Raw genomic sequence first — 22,214 nt, forward strand, 5'->3', positions numbered from 1 at the left:
ACACGGTCGCCGGCCATTTCCTAAAGCTTGCCATTGGGAAGACAGCCATTTTCCGCTTTCTCCTGTTACGACTCCCCAGAGCCCTCAGACTTCCTTGACAAACACTGCAATTCTGAAATATCCCCCAGAGCTGAGCTAGTAGCCTCCGCACCAAAGTCGGCTCTGTACAAGGACGTAAGCTGCGGTGGGTAATACCTGAAGACGAGTGTGATGCTGCAAAGTGTAACTATTTCACGCGGACACGAAATACTCTGACCTGATTCACGGTCATCTCTCCTGAACGGCCATGGTCTCAGCTTTCAGGGAAGATGCTATTATGTAGTGAGGTATCGGAGGGAGAAAATAAAAATCACAGCCTCTTCTTCACCGTGGAAGGAGTCTTTCGGGGGGCTTCACTCACGGTGGCGGGGTGCCAGGCGACACGCAGCGGAAGCGTCGGAACGGTCTCCTCTGCGTGGGGAAGCGGTCCGCAAGCTGCAGCCCCCGAGAAGCACCGGCTATACAGAAATGCACGCGGCCCGAATACTGCGGGGACCCAGTCCGCGGGGGTGTCTGCTCCTGTTGGTTCCTACAAACCAGACCCGCCCTGTGCTTTCGTTTTCTAAAAGTGAGATCAGACCATTATAAAAAAGGTACTTCCAAAATAAATTTCTAGAATATAAAACATTTTATATTGTCCAACCTACCTAACTTCATTATAAAATAGGAAATCAGAAAATTAGCTACTAGTTTTCATGTGGTAAAAAATATTGATATGTGTACATACAAATATATACACATAGAAAAAACCCAAATTTTGAATTTCAACAAAAGTGAACTAATTCATTAACTTGATGATCACATCCTGAATTACACAGAAGACATGGCAACTACCTGTAATGAAAAACAACTACAACGAACTGCAAGCCTACCTGTCAGGGATAACCTGGACTTTCCCAAGTGGAGGAACTCAGATCCAGTCTCCGACTGACTACCCAACGCAACAGAAGTCTCGCTTGAGTCCCTTTCGGATCCCACAGCCCCGGGGTGCATTCCCTACGCCGGCATCATCCTGAACGCCTACCACGGGGAAAGCGCAGCGCTGGGGCAGCATGTGGCCGAGCCTTCATGTCCTGCATGATGGTCTGAGCCCAGCTGAGTGGGCACGGGAGGACCGAGATGCAGTCCAAGCTCCATCTGCCAACGGACTGTCTGCCCGAGGCCCCGTGGTGCGGGAGGGGGGGGGGGTTCCTAACGCACATGGGCAGCACGGATCAGCACCAGTCCTGGCCGGACAGCCAAGGGGGGAGCAGCGGAGCCTGGGAGCCGCTTCCTGGGAAAGGGAGCAGGAGGGAAGGCATGGCGGTGGCTACAGACGAGCAGCAGCAGGTCATTACTCTCCGCGGAAACCGGGAATTGTGTTCCTATAACCTTAACCACAATGGAGGGACGTTTCCATGTTTTGGTTCCTGCTTTTGTTCAGTATTTTCAGGAAGGGGAACTTTAAGGGCCTTGAGGCGCAGGAAGAAAGGGGCAGGGGTGAGTGGGGGGTCCTCATTCCACAAAGGGTCTGTTCAGAAGGGTGGCGAGGGCGCGTGGGCTGTGACGGGGGGCGGTGTCTGTGGGTGCGTGGGCTGTGACGGGGGGGGGGGGCGGTGTCTGTGGGTGCGTGGGCTGTGACGGGGGCGGTGTCTGAGGGCGCGTGGGCTGTGACGGGGGCGGTGTCTGTGGGTGCGTGGGCTGTGACGGGGGCGGTGTCTGTGGGTGCGTGGGCTGTGACGGGGGGCGGTGTCTGTGGGTGCGTGGGCTGTGACGGGGGCGGTGTCTGTGGGTGCGTGGGCTGTGACGGGGGGCGGTGTCTGTGGGTGCGTGGGCTGTGACGGGGGCGGTGTCTGTGGGTGCGTGGGCTGTGACGGGGGCGGTGTCTGTGGGTGCGTGGGCTGTGACGGGGGCGGTGTCTGAGGGCACGTGGGCTGTGACGGGGGGGGGGGCGGTGTCTGTGGGTGCGTGGGCTGTGACGGGGGGGCGGTGTCTGTGGGCGCGTGGGCTGTGACGGGGGCGGTGTCTGTGGGCGCGTGGGCTGTGACGGGGGCGGTGTCTGTGGGTGCGTGGGCTGTGACGGGGGCGGTGTCTGTGGGTGCGTGGGCTGTGACGGGGGGGGCGGTGTCTGTGGGTGCGTGGGCTGTGACGGGGGCGGTGTCTGAGGGCACGTGGGCTGTGACGGGGGGGGGGGGGGCGGTGTCTGTGGGTGCGTGGGCTGTGACGGGGGGCGGTGTCTGTGAGCCCTGAGTGGAGAGCCCGCGGCCTGCCCCCGTCTGTGGGGGCGCTCCCATGACACCCCGTGCCGCTTCGGCCTCAGCTGCCTCTGCAGCCCGAACGCGCCTCCCCCTCCCAGGTCTTACCTACCTCCTGAAAAGCCTACTCATTCACACTCTTACCCGGTTCCTTTGTTTGTGAGAGGGGTGGGGACAAATGGGAGACTCGATCTCAGATATCTTCCCTCTGTGACCATTTCTTTATTTTTCAAAAAGGCACACTCCAGCCTGACCAGGTGGTAGCGCAGTGGACAGAGCGTTGGCCTGGTATGCTAAGGACCCAGGTTCGAAACCCTGAGGTCGTTGGCTTGAAGCCCAAGGTCACTGGCTTGAGTCCAAAGTCGTTGGCTTGAACAAGGGGTCACTAGCTCTGCTGCAGCCCCCCCCCCCCCCAGGTCAAGGCACGTATGAGAAAGCAATCAATGGACAACTAAGATGCTGCAACAAAGAATTGATGCTTCTCATCTCTCTCCCTTCCTGTCTGTCCCTCTCTTCTCTCTCACAAAAAAATAAAAAAGGCACACTCCCTCCCCAACGGTCACAAAATTGAGTTACTTAGAAACAACACAAAGGCTTGAAAATGTTTTCTTTCTTTCCTAACACCTGCTATTGAACTAGCAAATTCAGGCCGTTACAATCATTCTTCAAAACAGCCAACAACGCATAGCTGTCTGTGCTATAAAGAACACTTAAGAGGGTTACACGGGTTTAAAGGAATGGCCACTTTTCTGTAACCAAATTTAGGATAACAGCAGAAAATATAATTTCCATTATGTACCAAGTTTCAGGAGACAAAATGCAAAAATAAACAAAAAAGTGGGCGTGCACAGTAAACACAGGTAGACTCCATCAGTAGCACTCCGTTATATGAGCATGTGTAAAACACTCCCAGCTCACCCCTCCCAACGGCTCACAGAGACTTGTACCTACTCAGAAAAAGGGGTGCTGAGCAAAGCAGAGTCTCAGATCCCACTGAACATCTGTTGAAAGTTTCACTTTTTCTCTCCAGAAAACTGCATGTACATACATTTGTGCGTAAGCTTCAGAGGCTTCAAATACCTTCCAAGTTCCAGTCACATAGATCGGGTGAAACCGGACCCCTGGTTTTCAACATTCCTACGAGGGATGTGAAGAACTAACAATTCTCCCACTCCTACACTCCAGATTTCTCCTGTTGAGTCAGGGACGGAAACAAAATCCCCGCCCTAACCAGAATAAACGAAAAGTAAGAAGAAAAGAAAACAATTGGCTTCAAGCAGCAAGTTTTCACTCATTTGCCCTTGGAGGAAAGAACGTCCCAATCTCGCGTTGCTTCTATCAGATGCCGCTGGCCGTGACTCATCCACTCTTCCTGGTCTTCGTACAGCCGTCCGCAAAACCAGCACTTAAATACACACTGGGAGTCATCCGGCAAGGAGTCCACCACCTGGTAGTTGTTTTTATGAACTTTTTTAAGTTTCATTTTCAACATCATTTGCCTCTTTATTTGATTGGCTTCCTCCACATTCTGGTAGGTCAGCCGGACGTGATGCCGTCTGATGCCCAACTGACACCTGGTCCTCTCCGATAAAACGACTTTGAGAACGTTGCCCTTGTACTTGTTTATTACCTTCATCACATTGGTCACTTCCGGGGAGTCGACATCAGGGTGGTTTAGCACAATGACGGGCTGGTTGCGACGGGGGCATTTAATCAGCTGGTCCGGCTTCGCGGCTATCAGCCGAAGCTGTCTCGCCACCTGAAAAATGGAAGGGTCCTTGAAACAGCGGCTGGGGTCAGCCTGAATCTTACTTTTCTTCCTGGATGCGTTGACTTGTCTGGTTTTGTTTTTGCTGCTAGGAAGACTTCTGGAGAGCACCTTCCCCTGCCTGCTCAGCTCACCGCTTCCGTGCGGACCATGCAGGGGGCCGGTTTTCTTGGCTGTGGTGCTACTGAGCACACTCTCTTTCCTTGGCTTAGGCCGAAGACACGAGTCTAGGTTATGGGACATGTCTACTGGCCCACTTTCAACGGTCGAAGACTGTACGTTTGCATCTGTCTGCTTCACAGGGCAGAACGGAATGGGTTTTATTAACTGCGTCTCACAGCAAGGGATGCCGACAGGCGCTTCACATGTGGCTTCTATAACGTGGGCATCCTCGGAGGAATTCAGAACCCTCAGCACTGCCCCTTTGGGGATCAGCACCGGAGGAGCAACGGGAGCCTTCCTGGTTACCCGGCTTTCAGTTCTCCCACGGCTGCCTTCCACAAACTGAGGATATCTCTGTGGGTGAGGAAGCTGTCCACTAGCACCCCCGTCCTCCTGAGGTTTGGAGAGAGGACCCGTGGAATAGCCAGGGCCAGTAAAGGACACATTAATTTCTTGAATACCTTCCGGGGTAGCTTTCGAAGTGAACTTCGACGCCTGCCCTAGGGGACGACGGTGTGCGTTATTTGCAGCCAGAGATGAAGGCTTGCCACAGGTTTCGATGAGCTGGGCGATCTTCCTGCGCAAGAGTTCGATGGACTTGATTTTGGACGTTGAACTATTCCACTTCACACCCTCGGGGACGTCTTCAGATCCAGAGCTCAAGGAAAATACTGATGAGATGACCGGCCCATCGAAAGAGTCATGAGTCCTTGCAGAATTCTTTAATCCCAAAGGCTGAGCCCCAGGCTGCTGAGATCCAACTCCGTCTTCTCCCGTTATATTGATGTGCAGATACTCACTTTTACGCTGCAAAGAAAGCTGGCTTGTGTTTGAGACTGCCTTGCATTCCGCGGCCGGGCCGTCTTTCGGCTTCCTGGTGGACGGGACCATTCTTACAGGAATACTGATCTCACTTCTAGACTCCAGGTCATTCTTGCTCATGGGGAAAAAGTCCTTTTCTCCGGGGAAGGAAATGGTTGCAGGCGAGGCAGCAAGAGGAAGGAACGGCTGTGGGGCGCTGTGCAGCCGCCTCCCACTTTCAGTGAAAGAAACGGCAGCTTTATAGGGGAAAGGACTCGGGGCCGCGCCCAGACCACACAGGACGCTGTTTCTCACTACCGATGATGGAGCGTGGCCTCTGAAGGCGGCGGGAGGAAGAGCAGTTCTATGGGGATACAGGAGACCTTTCTTCTGCCAATCCTCCACGCCAGCAGAGTGGAGAAGGGATTCTCCACAGCTGTACACACTAGAATTGGACATGAAAAAATCGTACGACCTTACCCACTTCACATTCTGCACTTGCTTCTGAACTGACTGAAGATGACCGAGGCATCCAAGTTCTCCCGCCTTCCCTTCCACCGTCAGGGACTTCGTCCGTTCCGCAGGAACCAGTCTTTCTCGTTCGTCTGAACCCTTCTCTTTGGCCGTACGTTCGGAATGACCTCCATCGCCCCCGCCAGCTTCCAGGCAATTATTTTCTTCGAGAGGAAACAGCTTCAGAACAAGCTGTTGTGTCCCATTGACAACCTTCACGTCGATCAACTGGGCCAGACAGTTGGCGGGGACAACCAGCTCCGCGGGAGCCACCACGGTCAGGGGCATCCCGGGCTGGACGGGCTCTGTGGCCGGGGACAAGACTTCCACCTCCACACTCTTGTTCTCGAACGGACCGCCTTCGTGCGGCTCCAGCGGAGTCCCCTTTTTGGGAATACACACCACGTCCCTTTGGTATTCCTTTGACTCGGGCACCAACATGAGGCTCTGCGTTCTGTCTTTACCTGCCTGGAGGGAGAACCTCGACAGCTGGTCCGACAGCTTGCTGGGCAGCGCGGTGCCCGGATCGGAGGCTTTTAAAAGCTCTGCGTTTTGTTTGGACGCGCTGGTCCTTCTCGGCTCCAGCTTGGCCGCAGCTTTGGGCGGCCGTTTCCCACCAGCCTTCTCGTGAACTCTCTTCCTGTGTTTGACGATGTAATCGTTCCGGATAGCGCCGTAGTCACAGTACTCGCACTGGTAAGGGAACACGCCCGTGTGCTTCACCAGGTGCCTCTGGAACTCCCCTTTGGTGTAGGAAATGTAGCTGCAGTGAGAACAGATGAACTTGATCTCATCGTGCTGAAGCGTGTGCTTCCGGTACTGCAGAGGGTCCTTGGTGGAAAAGCGACATTTGTCACAGTAGTACTTGCCTGGTTTGAAGTTCCTTACCTTAAATTTGTTATTTACGGGGCTTGCGACGGTTTCGGCTTTATTTCCTACGTGAGCAGCACCGGGACTGCTGTTCCCGAAAGGCAAGTGGGGCGAAGGCCCTCCGAGGCTGCACTGCAAGCAGACGTATCTGTCTTCCCTTTGGCTTGGCCCGGGCCCCTTTCTCAGGTCCTGAGGATGGACCTGGTGAACACCTTTGCACCTGACACATGTGGCGGTGGTGGCTGCGGCGGCCTCTGCCTCTGAGCCTTGAAACAGAGGGGCCTGAGCTTCTTGCCTGTCTGGCCGAGTGGCTCTGTTGGCATTTGGCTGTCTGGGCGACATGGTCAAAGAGTTATGTCTATCCTTCACTTGTGGACTGAACAGCTGCTGTCCAATGTCCTTCATCTTCTTTATCTGCATTGCTGAACAGAGCCCAGCGGGATCCAGGAGGACTTCACGGGGCGCAGACCTTCGGAGGCCGCCTTCAACAAACTCCGACTGGCAGACTCGTGGTTACTTCCTGGGAGCATCCTTAGTTACCTTTTCCTAAAGACCACCACACAGTGCTCCCCAAATACGACTGCTTCCAATCCTCTGATACTCCAGGCAACACTAAAGGGAAAGGAAACCAGAGAGCATGATGAACACATGGACTTCAAGGTTAGCTGAGCTAGTTCTACTCTCACCCTCTAGTTCTGTGACCCTGGAACTGATGCTACATCTCGACGGATTATCTTAGACGCATGTCAACGGTAACAACATGGTACGACCAAGTTGGCAAATACAAAATGCGAACTGAAAATACTTTAACACACCCCTCTAAAACTCATCAGCTTAGACCAACCATACATAACCGCACACGAGGAGTAAGGCAATCACAGCAGTCACTCAGAAAAGCCTTTTGCGGGTGACAGCTACGATTCGATGTCACTGAGCGCGTCCTCGCAATGTCACAGGTGTAACTTCACGTCGGCCTCGCTAACAGCCAGTGCGGCATGCTGTTAGTTCCGCTCTTAAAAATGCACATCACCGAGCGGTGCAGCCCGGCTGCGGACCAGACATCCGTTCCTTTCCACAGTGTGGCGAATGGCCGCTGGAATCCCACTTGTCATGCACGTGTTCCATTTGCTCTCATGAGTGGTGGGTCAGTGCTGATGGCATAGACAAGTTCATTCCTCCAACACCTTCCTCAGCCCCCGTCATGTGCCGGGCACTGCTCGAGGTGCCGCAGGGCAGAGACCGAGGGAAGATTAGTCCCTACCCCCATGGGTGTACCCGGAGGGGTAGGTGATATACCTATTTGTCAGACGATAATCAGGAACAAAATGCCATACAGTGGAGGGGAGGAGAGTCAGCACAGGCCTCCTGAGCAGCTGACACGTGAGCCGAGACCCCGGGGCAGCAGGCGTCTCAGGCAGAGGAGCAGAGGTCAGTGGGAAGTGAGCCTGCGGCACCTGAGGGACAGAAGGAGCTGAGATGGAGGGGTGGGGCCGGGGGGGGAGGGAGGAGAGAGCAGCAGACAGTCGGGGGCATCTAGAGCACAGCGTCCTCCCTGAGACAAGCAGGGAGGACGGAACCATGGCGGGACGTGATCTGTACAGCAATTCCAGCGCCCGCGTCCAGCTGCCGTGAGGGCACACGGCTAGGACACGAGGGTGGCCAGACTGCGGCATGGAGGCACGGGTGATTTCTATAGCGAGTGTGACAATATGTATGACTCGGTGACTACTGTTACAGAAAAATAGTTAATTATCTTTAAATACACCCCCCCCACCAGCGAATTCACAATTAGGACTAAGTAAAAACCAGTCTAGTTTGGAATCTGTTGAAAAGCCCCTCTTTTATGACCTTAAAGAAAAAAGAAACCTTTTGAACCTCCATTTTTTTCATTATCCGGCCAGGAGAATTAAGGACAGGCAGCCCCCCACACACAGTGAGGAGCACTGGGGACACCTCCGAGGTTAAGTGCTTCTCCGAGTGTAGAGAGGCAGCGGTGTCCGCTCCGGGAGGGGCGGTGCGGGAGAGGCTCGCGGCGTCTGTCCTCCGGGCCCCCGACCGGCCAGGAGCCGGGGCGGTCTGTCTGAAACGCTGGTCTGTGAGGCTCGCGGCGTCCTCCAGGCTCGCGGCGTCCTCCGGGCCCCCGACCGGCCAGGAGCCGGGGTGGTCTGTCTGAAACGCTGGTCTGTGAGGCTCGCGGCGTCCTCCGGGCCCCCTGACCGGCCAGGAGCCGGGGTGGTCTGTCTGAAACGCTGGTCTGTGAGGCTCGCGGCGTCCTCCGGGCCCCCGACCGGCCAGGAGCCGGGGTGGTCTGTCTGAAACGCTGGTCTGTGAGGCTCGCGGCGTCCTCCGGGCCCCCTGACCGTCCAGGAGCCGGGGCGGTCTGTCTGAAACGCTGGTCTGTGAGGCTCGCGGCGTCCTCCGGGCCCCCTGACCGGCCAGGAGCCGGGGCGGTCTGTCTGAAACGCTGGTCTGTGGGGCTCGCGGCGTCCTCCGGGCCCCTGACCGGCCAGGAGCCGGGGCGGTCTGTCTGAAACGCTGGTCTGTGGGGCTCGCGGCGTCCTCCGGGCCCCCTGACCGGCCAGGAGCCGGGGCGGTCTGTCTGAAACGCTGCTCTGTGAGGCTCTCTCCGCAGGCCAAGGAAACGACTGCTGCCTGTTCGGATCGAGTGTAAAAACCGCCCTGTACAAGTGTTTCTGGAAAGCAGCCACAGGACACGCCACACGTGATACCAAGCTTTGCTGTCCTTTCCTGTCTTCCCTGTGCTGCAGGACGGTCACCTCCTCGCAGAGCAAGCCCTGGTGGCATCTAGGGACCTGGACAGACTTGCTCAGCCCGAAGTGTGCATGTGACAGACATCAGGTGTGCGGCAGCCTGGGGGGGTGGCAAGCTGCCGGCCGTCCCTCCATGTTCAAACACACATCAGTGCAAGGGGACTGCGTGGGACAGGACCCACGGGGCCACCAACTGCTCAGCACGGGCAAAGACGGGGCCTCCACTTCCGCTGCCATGCGTCCACCTGGCCTGCACACACCACGGGCAGGACTTCTGGAGGGGGCCCTCGCGGTGCCGCACACTTGATCTTCCCGACCACCTGGCATGCACACGCCACGGGCAGGACTTCTGGAGGAGGCCCTCGCGGTGCCGCACACTTGATCTTCCCGATCACCTGGCCTGCCCACGCCACGGGCAGGACTTCTGGAGGGGGCCCTCGCCGGGGCCGCACACTTGATCTTCCCGACCACCTGGCATGCACACGCCACGGGCAGGACTTCTGGAGGGGGCCCTCGCGGTGCCGCACACTTGATCTTCCCGACCACCTGGCATGCACACGCCACGGGCAGGACTTCTGGAGGGGGCCCTCGCCGGGGCCGCACACTTGATCTTCCCGACCACAGGCTGGCTTCGGGACGGGAGCCACAGTTCCGCTCAGGACTTTTCTCCCTCAGGCAGACCGCCTCTTTCATCCGCTCGCTCGTCTACACATCCAGGTGATTTCTAAGCCCAGTTTGACCTTGCTGATCCCTGAAACCAGACTTTTCATCACTTAAGAATTCTACTACTGTCAGCATGTTGCCATCAGCATTTTCGTCCTGTCACGACAGAGAATGCCATGGCCGCAGCCACATCCCAAGAAAACCGCAGGCCTGCAGAGTGGAGGGGCTGGAGGGGGACGAGCCTCAGAACCACAGCTCCCACAGCCACTCCTGGGCCTCACCCTTAGCCAGAGTTCAAACCTCGCGGGGAAGGGAAGGGGAGGAAAGGGAAGGGACATCTGTGACCAGCAAAACACTCTGTGTAAGTCCGATGAAAGCCAGTCTTAGAGATCACTGGTTGAAACTTCCACCACCATCTAAATCCTTTAGAACATCTTCACCAGCTGGCCGTGCAGTCGATGCTGTCATGTTGCCGTAAATACAACCTCTTTTCGTCCCTAGGCAGATAATTTTATCATCGCCCAGTTCTCACTGTTAAGAATTCACCTTTAAGTGAAACTGAAACTAGACTCCTTGTAACTTTCTTATATCCGGACTCTGGAGCTGTCAACACCTTAATCCCCTCTTGATAGACTAGCTGTTAATCCGCACATCTCCTCTCCTGCAGTCCTCAGTTCCCAATTCTTTCAAAGGTCTGCACACCCCTCACCTGCCAGCCTAACGCTACTGGCTGCAGAGAGAGGAGGGAGGGGGCAGAAAAAGAGAAAACCCAGAGAGAGGAGAGAAAAGTGACAGGCCCGCCCGGCCCAGCTCGCGCCCCAACTCTCCCAACAGAACACCTGTCACGTTAATCCTAAAAAAATTCTCAAACATGTCACTAGGTGCCTGTCTGAAGCACCATCCAAACCAGGATTCCATTCGTACGGTCTGTCTCCTGGTCCCGTGCCCAGCCCCCGAGTCTCTGAGAGTCACAGAAGGCAATGTTGCCATTTCTGCTCCAGGTCCTTTCCTGTAGCACGTCCTGATGAAGGCAAGTCCCGGGAGAAGGAACCAAGCCTGCTACAGAGCCTGCGGAACAGAGTCCCCTCGGACGTGCTTTTGCAAAACCACCTCAGCTGTGATTCTGAATTAAAAACCCGTAGGAACAAGTGCCACTATGAAGCGTCAGGCTGTGATTGGCAAAGACAATTTAGGGAGAAGGCTTGGCGGAGTTATGTCACCTGCTAGCAAGTCTCTTCTTGGCTACTAAATAAAACATGCTCAAAATAATACAGTTTCTACATCGGCATTTCCCTTAATCCAGGCAAAAAAGATGTCAAGATTCTTTAAAAGGGCAGACACATTCTCTTTGGCCTTTGCAACTTGTACGGCTAGTCAAGGGGGAAGGAGATCTCAGGAACACCCCAGGTCAGAGGAAAACGGACCATGTGGCATGGGAGAACTCGGACGGCTTTGAGGCTGGTACTCAGTCGTGGACAGCAGCAGGCACACCTGAGCAACGGGGCTCCTCAAGACCGGTCCCTCCACCAACTTCCTCTCTCTGGTTCCTATTCAAGTATAACCAGCTGGGTCCACCTGGCAAATGACTCTCAGTGGGCGGACAGCCCAGGATTACATAAAATACTAGTCAGGCATCCCCAGACTACGGCCCGCGGGCCGCAGTGCAGCCCCCCTGAGGCCATTTATCCAGCCCCCACTGCACTTCTGGAAGGGGCACCTCTTTCATTGGTAGTCAGTGAGAGGACCACTGTATATGGCAGCCCTCCAATGGTCTGAGGGACAGTAAACTGGCCCCCTGTGTAAAAAGTTTGGAGACCCCTGCCAGATGAAGGGCCATGCATGAGTGTGCCTGACACTGAGATGGCTCCCAATGAATCACTCACCATCGCTGTGTTCACCTGCCTTCCCAACGTACAACACCGCGATCACAGAACCCTGCCCTCACCTCCTGGGAGTAGAAACCAACGTTCTTCTCGATAACTTAGGAAGGTTCTCTCACACACAGAAAACACTTAGTATGATTAGCTTTTGAGACAGTGAATAAGACGCTCATTTAGATCAAGCTGCCTGTTTTCGAATAGCAGAGTGCGCTTTCCGATGCACAGTTATCTGCAGCATCAGCCAGACGATGGCCACACACGGCGTGTCACAGATGTGCTGTCTCGAGACTGTCCTGTCTCCTGGGAAAAGCCCTAAGCACAGCATGTGCTGCTGCTGGTGGCTTTTCCTTTTGACTTTGAACTCACTTGCCCTGATTTCCTAAAGATCACCCTGGGGACATATGGGGGGGAAATACCGACTTCGTAAATACCAGTTCAGTGACATGTACGGCTGTAAAACCCATACAGGGTTGTATGCATATGTTCTTATTAAAAAGGAAGCTTTTGATTTCTCAATACTGAAAACATCAGAGGTTCAATAGATATGAAGAGAAATTAGTCAAATAGTGTTGAAAGTGACAAGTCCTGGGACTTTGAGTCCCAGCCCGATTACTTTCCAGGTGACCTAGGACAACTATCTGTCCCTCCTCTGTCAAACGGCATACGTACACCTCACGGAATTATCAAGAGGATTAATTGTGATAGTGTGTCTCAAAGGCCTTAGATCTAAGTTACTCACACATCATAAATTGTTCAAAATATTTTCTATTTTTTTAATGGAAAAATAGAAGAAACAATGCCAATCACAAAAATAGTCAAAGGGGCTGAAAAATAGGCTTCTTAGCTGCCTGGCTGGCTACTGTTCTCTCCAGAATATATACCAAATCTTATTTTATACTTTTATTTTCTTGGTTGTACAGCCTAAAAGATAATTTAGCTCTGGGGCAAAACCATCCACCAGACCTGACAGGCCTCTTCTCCACGGTAATTCTCACTACAACTTAGGTTCATGCAGAAGCTAGTTACTAAATTAGCTTTTCCTCTCCAAGCCCAGCGAGTTCTACAACATCCCTGTAGCAAACGAAAGGGTTTCCTTGCTAGATATTTATGTGCAAAGTAAGAAAAGCAGCCGGTCAATTGCCTCACATGCCCGCTGTGTGCATCATCCCACACGTTTCTGTTCGTGACAGACACCCACCAGAAATCAGTGTTAGCTGGCTGGCTGCATCCTTTTTTGGACAGAGAAGCAAATTTAAGAAGCTCTTTGCAGAAATTCCCTGCTCGTCCGTCACGGGGGCAGGGCTGCAGCTGTGTGCCCAGGAAGAGCAAAGGGCATGGAGGTGAACGTTTACAGTCCAAACTCTGAACCTGTCCCTTGGCTGGGTCCTTAGGCAAGTGATTTCTCTCTATTCATTGTCAGGCAAGGAAACAGGCTTTGAGGTCATCAGACTTAAAGGGTACACAGACAACAGTGTGGGGACTGCAGGAGGGAAAGGGGGTAGAGGGTGGGGGAGGGGCGGGGGGATGGATGGTGAGGGAGGGAGACTTGACTGGGTGGTGAGCACAGTGTAATATACAGATGATGTGTTGTAGAATTGTGCACCTGTAACCTGTATAATTTCATTAACCAATGTCATCCAATAACTTGGATAGAAAAAAAAAGAAAAACAAACTCGATAACGTAGGCAAAGCACCAGACTGGGGGCAGAGGCCCTCAAAACTTGTATCGGTTTCTCTTGTGTATTTAGCCTTTGAAAAGGCTAGTCTTTTTTTTTTTTTTTAAACATTCTACCCCGAAGTGCCCAGAAGCATGTAGATAAGTAATATATAATCGGGGAGGGGGAGGGAGGAACAACAACGGGAATGTAAACTGTTACTATTTCCCCAGTAGGATGGTATTCAGGAAGAAACCTGCCTCACTCAGCAAGACCTTTCCCAGACCACTACAGAGAATCAGAACTGGACTGAATGGTAAATGGACCTAAAGAAGAAAAGACAACAATGAACTTACCAGGGTCTTTTGGCCAAACTACCTGGCACTCAGAAATGACTGAACTGCAAATTGATGGCCACCTGGAAGACAAAAAATACTTCCGAGTGCTGCTGCACACGTGCCCCGCTGGGATCCTAGCTTCCTTCTGAAACCAAATGGTGCACCTGGGACACAGGCCGGGGAGAGAGGCCGGACAGCAGGGTCCCTGCTCTGATGCCTCTGCTGTCCGGGTGAGAAGGGTAACGGGAAAGAGGACTGGCCTTGGCGCAGCAAGAACACGGTTCCAAAGCCAGGTGTTGGACTCAACTGCTGTGTGATGTTGGACGTGTCAACCTCTCTAAGCCTGAGTTTCCTCATTTGTAAAATGGGAACAAATAATGCCTAATTTACACGGCCGATGTGAGGGAAAGGTATACATGCAACTAGCAGGGACCTTATACTGGGCAATCAGGTCAAGAAATAAGTCAGCAGGTTTTTGCAAGACTCCTTGGAAGAGGGAAGAGTCCAGTAAGCTCCATAGGCAGAAAACACTTTGCTTAACAAAGGGGCCAGAGGAGATGAAGGCCTATGGGGAGGGGCTGGGGCTGGGCCTGGGGCTCTCCCCTCCCCCCACCTCCCAGTCCATGGAGGAGTTGCTTTCGGTTGGATTTGACACTGGTGAACACATCAATTGAGACTACTTCAGAAAACAAAGCTATCATATAATTAACAAAACAGTTTAAGAGAAAACCTTTCAAAAGAAAGAATATGGCCAATGCTGGAGTTCTTAAAAGTTGACAACTTCCAGGTCTATATGTGGAAAAATAAATGGTAAGAAGCAAGTATGCTCTTGTTGGCATTAAAAAGAAACACAAGGTAAAAAATAAAAACAAAAAAACGAGGCAGTATTACAAGCCAGATTACAAAATTCTGTTATTAAACACACCTCATGACTTCAGGTCTCTAAAGGTGATATATATATTTTGCCTTTAGGAAAAATCAAAATTTCATCAAAGAAGTGGATTAAGAGTTTAATAAAAGTATAATCAAACACAAAAATACCTCCCAGAAAACCAGATTCTGAACCTTGCCTGCATCAGGGTGTCCACTTTTCATAATCTGTCCAAGATGTTAAACTTATTTTTTATAAAAGAGGTTTCTGGGACGGTGGGTCACCCTACCGCCTGGCAGAACGGGCTGGGGGGTTGAAAACTAACGCTGCCCGGGCCCCCCCGTGGGAGTCGGCTCTGCAGCCGAGGCGGAGAACCACCCCCTGACATGACAGGTGCAGAGGGGCATGCAGGGGTGGCAAGGCTACCGACATCCTGTGCAGTCTTTCAGATGCCCACCCCACCTGTGGGCGCCTGGAGGCAGGTCAAGGCCACTACCCTGGACTGAAACAAAGTGATCAGGAAAGAGCACTCCAGGGCCGACCCCCGCTAAACCCTGTGACCTGGGAAATAGCATCACTGTGCTCTCTGCATAGTGCGCAATGGCTGGCGCGCTGAGCACAGCAAGCACGCACCAGGACTCGTACCCCCACACCTGCCAGGGGCTGCTGTCTTCAAGGAATGTAACAGGAGGCGGAGAGAAGTAAATGCCGCCCCAAGGGATCTGATCAGGAGGCTCAGTGGCCGGCTGCATTTGTCAATCACAGACTGCCAGCGCCCAAGTCAGGAGAAGGGGGCCTGCAAAAGCAGATCCATACAGCACCCAACAGTCTGCAAGGACACACAGTCAGTTACCTGCTTCTTGTAAGACAGTGGAGCTGGAGAGGCGGTGTGGCTTTTCTAAGGTCACAGAGATGGTCAGTTGGTGTCTAACCTAAGTCCTTTGTTCTCTGCTCCCCACTGTGTGAGGCCAGAAGCTGAAGTCACAGCATCTGCCTTGCTGGGCGCTGTTCTGACTCCCAGCCCGGAGCCATCCAGCTGCAGAGGTGAGTCACAAGCACCGCAAGTCGCAGGGGCTCCTCCCTGTCCTCTCAGGCACCCACGCATTCCGGTTCTGCTTCGGGCCCCGGCACAGGCTTCCACTCTCAGAACCGGGGCAGCAGGCCCTGCGCGCACAGCCCTGCAACAGAAGCCAGACACTCGGGGTGAAGTCTCAGGCCTGTGTCGCCGTGGCCTCTCCAGGTCCTTTTCTTTCAGAAAATATGAGGATGAACCCCCAATGTGCTTCTCAAGCAGGGGTGCTGGGCAGTCACATAGGGAGCTGAAAATGGGCGGTGGGGTGGGGGGAAGCTTCCCAGGACTCCAACGACCTAATGAATCCGACTGCCCTTTGCTGGGGGTGGCCTCAGGCATGTGGTCTAAACTTCTTCCCAGGTGGTTCTGATGCCATCCTCCCCACTCCTCCCCAGGCTCCTCCCCCCACCGCTGGAAGAGGATCTGGACACAACTATCTACAGCCACGTTCACTCCCAGGATGGGTCCTGGAAAGTGCAGTTGGCTGAGTTTGTATGTGTGAACAAAGAGAACGCCGTCTATGCCAGGCAGCTAAAGAACAACTGAGAGTGAGAAACCTTACTGGCAAGGACCGTGCATGTCACAGTCAAGAGCATAGGGCTTGCCACAGCAAGCAGTTAATACATACTGGTTGAATGAATAAATGAAGGGAATGAGTAAAAAAAACAGAAAGAAATGTCCGCCTTTACGGTGACAATAAGATGTTAGTTACTCTTGCACAAAAACTGGTCCAGATCCCCTTACTTAAAAGCAAATAGACATGTTTTTTTCCTTTTGAATTGCCATTACTGGCTTTTTGAAAATCTAACGTTAGTGTGGCACTGCACATCAGGAGACCCAAGAGATAAAATAATGACCCCGCCTTTGTCTGTTTTTAAAATGTACTTGCAATGAATGTCATCAGCAAAATAAAACTGGATACAAACAAATGGATTACTTTTCAAGGCTACATTTAGATCCAAGATGAAAGGTAATTTGAAAAAAAAAAATGTATACTAGATTAAAGATCAAGTCCATATGCAATTTAAAAAGCCTGACAGTCTATTTACATTTTACTTAGACTTTACGATGCTTGGTTCTAAACAACCATTTGTGGGCCTTCAAGGACCCTCGCCTGTATCTCCTGTTGTGGGTGCACACATCACAGGCTGGGCTGACCTTTGCATGAGTGTCTCAGAAACAGATAAAGACTCCTAGTTTCTGCTCTTCTGTAGGAAAATCCCCCGAACTCCTGTCTTATTCTAGGTGATTGTACTTCTAAACAGAGTGGACAATGTTTAAGGATTCTAATACAACATGGCAGGTTTAGCCAGATAGACTTTCATTGTCAAACAGGGCAAAGTGCTCAGCATTTCGCATTTCATTTTATAATGGTAGGCTGATAAATCGTTCATTATTCCAGTTTTTAAAGTTGGGGGTATTTTAATGGAATAGGTTAAATACCCAACATAAACAAGGAACTTAAATGTTGGCTTTCCCCTTTCGGTTAAGAACTGTTCACTTTTTTGCAGCCTGCGTTGCTTCCCTGGCCTGAGACTGCCCAACAATCCTCAGGCAGCAAGATACAAGGGCAGAACGGGACGGGCATCACATCCGGAACGAGTCAGACCCTTACCATGTATCCTCCCCTTCCCACGTCGCAGCAAAAGATGCACAGGTCCTCAGTGGACAAGGCCATCCCTGGACACGCCCCAAAACGCCCAAGGAAAGACAATGCCAGTCTGGTTTTCAAGTTTATTGTTGGCACACTCACACGATGGTACACATTATCTGAGGCAAGTCCGCATCAGTGCAGGTGCTGAGGGCGACGCGGTACAATGGGGTGACGCCGTGGTCTCCTGGGACGCCCCGGCCCCCTTGAGGGATCTCGGGGGTTGCTGCTAACTACTGAAAATCAAAACACGTCAGCGCTTACCTCCGAGGCCGAAGGAGGCTTTAAAAATGGCCTCCTGACGACACTTCCTGCTCGACCGACCGGTAGAAATTCTCCCAGGAGATGCATCATTTAAAACACAGGGGGCGGCACCGGAGGCCGGCGAGGCGGCTCCACACCAGTGCCCGCAGCCGGGACGCCGCAGCCCCCGAGGGTCGGGTCGGTGCGTTCGGGGCGCGCGGGACAAAGGCGGGTGGGCAGGCAGGGGGTGCCTGGCCCCGTATCCCACCGCCTCCCCGGGCTCCTTGGGCTGCGCTCCGCCAGCACCGTCAGTCCCCCTCCCCCCCCACGACCCCCGTCCCTCCCCTGCGACTCGCCCCCTCCCGGCACCAAGCCTGCAGCCAGCCGGCTCCGGGGGCCTGGCCAGGAAGCCGCGGAGAACGGGTGGGCACGCGGGACCGGCCCGCACCACCCGTCCAGCCGCCGCTCGGCGCGGCCCCGCGACCCCCACCCCCTGCACCCAGACCCCACCTGCCCCGCGCTCTCGAAGCGGGAGCCCCGGCCCTCCTGCTCAGCCACTCACCAGCCGTCCCCGGTGGGGGCGGGGGCGTCTCGACCCCCGCCGCAGGCCGCGCCACCCCGTGCGCCACCGCGCCCCGCACCCGCGGTAGGTCCGCTGTAGGTCCCTACTCGGGGGCGGAGCTCCAGGCCGCGCGGCGCGTGCGCAGTGTGGCGGCAGCGCGGCTGCGGCGGGCGCCGCCCGCGGTCTCTAACTAAGGCTACTCTGTCCCTGCCTGGTTTCAGCGCGGCACCAAGGCGAAGACCCAACCCAGCCTTGGTCTTGGGGTGAGAGCTCGACCCAGCACGTCCACGTCTGCTCCGTACACTGTCCATGCAGAGCTGATCCTGCTTCCAGTGTCTGCCCAGCCAACTGGTGTCGGTCACCGCGCTGGGCCGTGCTGGGTCCAAGCAAAGGGCGCATTTATCCCCTGCCCTGGTGGAACTTGAAGGCCAGCAGCGGGTCAAGGAAGGCGAGAAGAAAGAAGTTAGGTCTTCATTTTTTCAATTTTTCCTCTCTTGAGAGCAACAGTGAATGAGATGGTCTTCAAGCCCTAGGTTTGAATCCCGACTGCATTACATCCTAGCTCCGGAGCCTTGGTGGAGGAAGTCGCCTGGCCTCTCTGAGTCTCACACTGAAGCCTCATCGGTTACGTAGGTGGTTGTGGGCATCAGACAAGACAAAGATTGTGGGAGTCTGGAGATGGTGTGAGCTCACTTAATGCTCGCGTTCTTTCCTGCTTCTTGGACTCCAGCATCATTTCTGGCAACCTCCCTCCACCCCCACCCCAGCACGTGCTCACTTCTGTCCTTTTGGGAGGAAGACGTACTTAGACTAGACCCCTCTTAGAGGAAAGAATGGGGCCATATTGCTAGAGTCCCCACAACCTGACTCAGATACGTCTCCCTACAAAATAAAACTACACCCTAGTAAGGGCAGATAGTGGCAGGGAAGCAGCGTCACCGGAAGCACCGTTTCTCCAGGACTGACAGCAGAAAGTCAATGCCAAAGCTCCGGAAGGAGGCGGGCTAATGCCACCTTTCTGTTGGAGGCCAGGGGTCAGGGTACATGGACATCCGGCACACGCAGAGAGGAGACACAAGGCTGGGGCAATTCCTCAACACGGAGAAATGGGATTCAGGATGCAGTACCAGCCACAGGATCAGCAGCAGGACAAAAATGCCCCAGACTGAAATAGCAAGAGCTGGGCAGAGAGGACGCCAACCCGGACACGGATCGGCACCAGCAGATTCTGCCGTCCACTCTATGCTGCAGTACTCGGCCTCATTGCTACTACCGGAGCCTTCTGGTCCTCTGTCTCCTACGGCTCAGGACAACCAGTAGACCTCTTCTCAGAAACACACATTTATGTACAAAGAGTTCATATCAGAGAGAATAGGGCAGAGAGTGCAAAGTCTCCTTCAGTAGTGGGTGGACTTGGGAAGGGCACTGAGAATTTAAACTGGCCACTGCCTGGTAATTTCTAGTGGAAGAAAGAGCCAAATCAGAAAAACAAACAACAACAACAACACAACAACTGTTAATTCTAAGCACTGGAGAATCCCAAGTCTGAAATTCTTTTCCCTAAGATGTAGCCTAAATTGTTGCCTTTCCTTGTAACTTCACCCACAACATCACAGATGGCTCTGCCCTCTTGAATCAAGTAGAATTGATGAAAGTCCCTCCGTGTTTCCTGGAAGTTTCTCTGTAGTTAGACCTGGTTTTAGATCCTAGCTTGGCACGAAGCTGTGAGCCTGCTCCCTTACCCATCTGAACCTTGTTTCTCATATGAAATTCAGTGAAGAGTAGGACCTATCTCACAAATAAGTTCTCAACATTAAACAAGAGAAAGTAGGTCAGAGCTCAGTACAGGCAGAGGACAGGTGCCCAACAGCCACTGTTCTTTTGTATTTCTCAGGAGCCCAACTTCAGTGACGTAAAAATGCTCTGTGAAGCGTTGGGAAATGGGGTGCTTACAGCCTGCAAAAGGGCCAAGTGGGGATCGAAACCACTAATGTAGAAACCCTTAAAGTTGAAGTGTTGCTCCCTAAAAGTCTTGTTGCAGGGAGAGTTCCCCCTGACATGCTATTTCTGGACATTCAGCCAGTCAGTCCCACACTTAGAGGACTGCCCTTCAAGTCTTCTTTCCTATCTTAGTTTGTCTAAATTTTTTTTAGGGTTCCATGGGTCACCTCTGTTACAAATTAATTATGACCCCCTCAAAAGATATGTTACAGCCCTAACCCCAGTGAATGCGGATGCAAATACACACCTGTGGATGTGCACTTATTTGGAAATAGGGTCTAGATTAGGTTATTAGGTGGGCCCTAGGCCCGTGATTGGCACCCTTAAAGAAGAAATAGATTCAGAGGGGAGAAAGAAAGTGTGTGAAGACACACACACAGGGAGAAAGGGGCCACAAGAAGACAGGTGAAGATTGGAGTGATGCTGCCACAAGCCAGGAATGCCTGGAGTGATCGGAAGCTGGAAAAGGCAAGAAAGGATACTCCTCTATAGGTTATGGAGGGAGCAAGGACCTGTTTGCTGCACCTCGATTTCAGACTCCCAGCCCCTAGAACTGTAAGATAATAAATGTTCGTAACAGCAGCCCAAAGAAACTGATACACACTCCCACATATGATTGCCTAACACACAGGTTAAAGGAGGAAAGACTCATGAAGCCAACCAGACGTTGAGTGTAAGGGCTGGGAGCTGCTGTTCATTCACTTACTCATTCAACAAACATCGAGTGCCTATTTCTTGAAGGCACAGGTTAGGTGCTGAGGGCAGGATGAAGAACAAGATAAGGCTCTGCCCCTCTGGGAGCATTCATTTTGTTTGGGGTTGTAAAGCTCAAATAATTAATGGAACCTATAATTAGGGAGTGCTGAGGAGAAAATAAAATCGGGTACTGTGGTTGGAAGGGAGCACAAAGCGAGAGAAAGAAGGACCTGAAAGGCTCTGTGAAGAGGACTTTGAAGGGGAGCTCTAAGTCATGAGTAGGAACCAGCACAAGGAAGACGGAAAAGAGTTTTACACAGGGAAGAGCATGTGCAAAGGCCCTGAGGTGGGCAAAAGTTGGGCGTGGTGGAGGAAGAGAAGAAAGGGCAGTGCAGATTTGGATCATCCTAGCCACTTACAAACTGGGTGATCTTCAGGGTTCATTTACCCCGGTTCTGCCAGTGAGGATGTTGTGGCTCAGAGGGAGGTATTTGACCCCACTGTGCCTTGGAACAGGGCCAGGTCTCTACCAGTCAGGCCAGAAACCTTGGGCTAGCACTGGGGTGGAGGGGAGGCAAAGATATGTAAATCTCAGGCTCTTCAAGACAATGCATAATCAGGACCCCCAAGGAGGTAGCTTTTATCTTGTTTAAAACATTTCAGAAATTCTAGTAATTTCTTTGACCTTAGTTTGCTCACCCGTGAAAGACGGATAAATACTTTGTGCCCAGGGTCCCAGAGCTCATGTAAGACAGCCCTGATCCTCAAATTCAGTTCTTCTCCCAGTCCTGGGGTGCAGGGAGTGGAGGCTGCAGAGTCAAATCCTGATTTCAGTCATCCTCTGAACCAAGCTGTGTGACCTAAGGCAGGTTACTGCCCCTCTCTGAGACGCTTTTTTAACAGTAAAAAAGAGTAAGTGGCGCAATCTTCTGTGCAGGCTGGCGGGACAGAGGAAGGCGCCTGAGGCTAAGATCAGGTTCCGGCCGCCTTGCCTCTTTCGCTGGTGCTCCGGGTTGCTCGTGCCTCGTTCCACCACGCGTGAGGCCCGTCCGCCGGGAGCTTTCAGCAGCGCACTGGACATGCGCAGCGGGTAGAACCCGGGAGGCCGCCAGGACCCTGGCCCCGCCCGCAAGCATGAGGCGCTGCAGTACCGCCAACGGCCTGTGGCGTCGCTGCACAGACGTCCCTCCGGGCTCTCGTAGAACTCTACCCGGCGTCAGCTCGCGCCGCCAGCCTTGCACTCACCTGGCTGTCCCGGCAGCAGCCTGCGCTCCTCCAGCCCTTGGCCCACCGCCCCGGCTTCTGTGAGAATGCCCATGGGCTGCTTTGCTTTGCTTTCACTTGTGCTTCGGACCGGAGCAGGAGCGGTGGAGGCTGCACTCGCAGCGCCGGCGAGATAACCAAGGACTCGGTGCAAAGCTGGG

At 53.4% G+C, this 22,214-nt stretch overlaps 1 protein-coding gene across 4 annotated transcripts; it reads right to left on the reverse strand.

The window, feature by feature from the left end:
• Positions 1-2,473: 2,473 nt before the first annotated feature.
• ZNF518B (zinc finger protein 518B) lies at positions 2,474-18,203 on the reverse strand. Of its 4 annotated transcripts, none has more exons than XM_066387482.1 (4): positions 18,094-18,202; positions 17,391-17,524; positions 15,419-15,743; positions 2,474-6,999 (listed from the first exon to the last, which is right to left on the reverse strand). In XM_066387482.1, the coding sequence occupies exon 4, from the start codon at positions 6,805-6,807 to the stop codon at positions 3,565-3,567; it is 3,243 nt and encodes a 1,080-aa protein (XP_066243579.1). In that variant the 5' UTR covers positions 6,808-6,999; positions 15,419-15,743; positions 17,391-17,524; positions 18,094-18,202; the 3' UTR covers positions 2,474-3,564. The 4 variants fall into 4 exon arrangements, with proteins under 4 accessions (XP_066243579.1, XP_066243578.1, XP_066243577.1 ...); XM_066387481.1 differs by lacking the exon at positions 17,391-17,524 and adding an exon at positions 13,713-13,774 and having other exon boundaries at positions 18,094-18,197; XM_066387480.1 differs by lacking the exon at positions 17,391-17,524 and having other exon boundaries at positions 18,094-18,197.
• Positions 18,204-22,214: the final 4,011 nt, after the last annotated feature.

This window comes from Saccopteryx leptura, chromosome 5 (genome assembly GCF_036850995.1).
Source record: "Saccopteryx leptura isolate mSacLep1 chromosome 5, mSacLep1_pri_phased_curated, whole genome shotgun sequence".
In the NCBI taxonomy this organism is placed as follows: domain Eukaryota; kingdom Metazoa; phylum Chordata; class Mammalia; order Chiroptera; family Emballonuridae; genus Saccopteryx; species Saccopteryx leptura.

Coding starts and splice junctions, on each gene's coding strand:
- ZNF518B (XM_066387483.1), bottom strand. CDS start 6,807: ATGCAGATAAAGAAGATGAAGGACATTGGACAGCAGCTGTTCAGTCCA.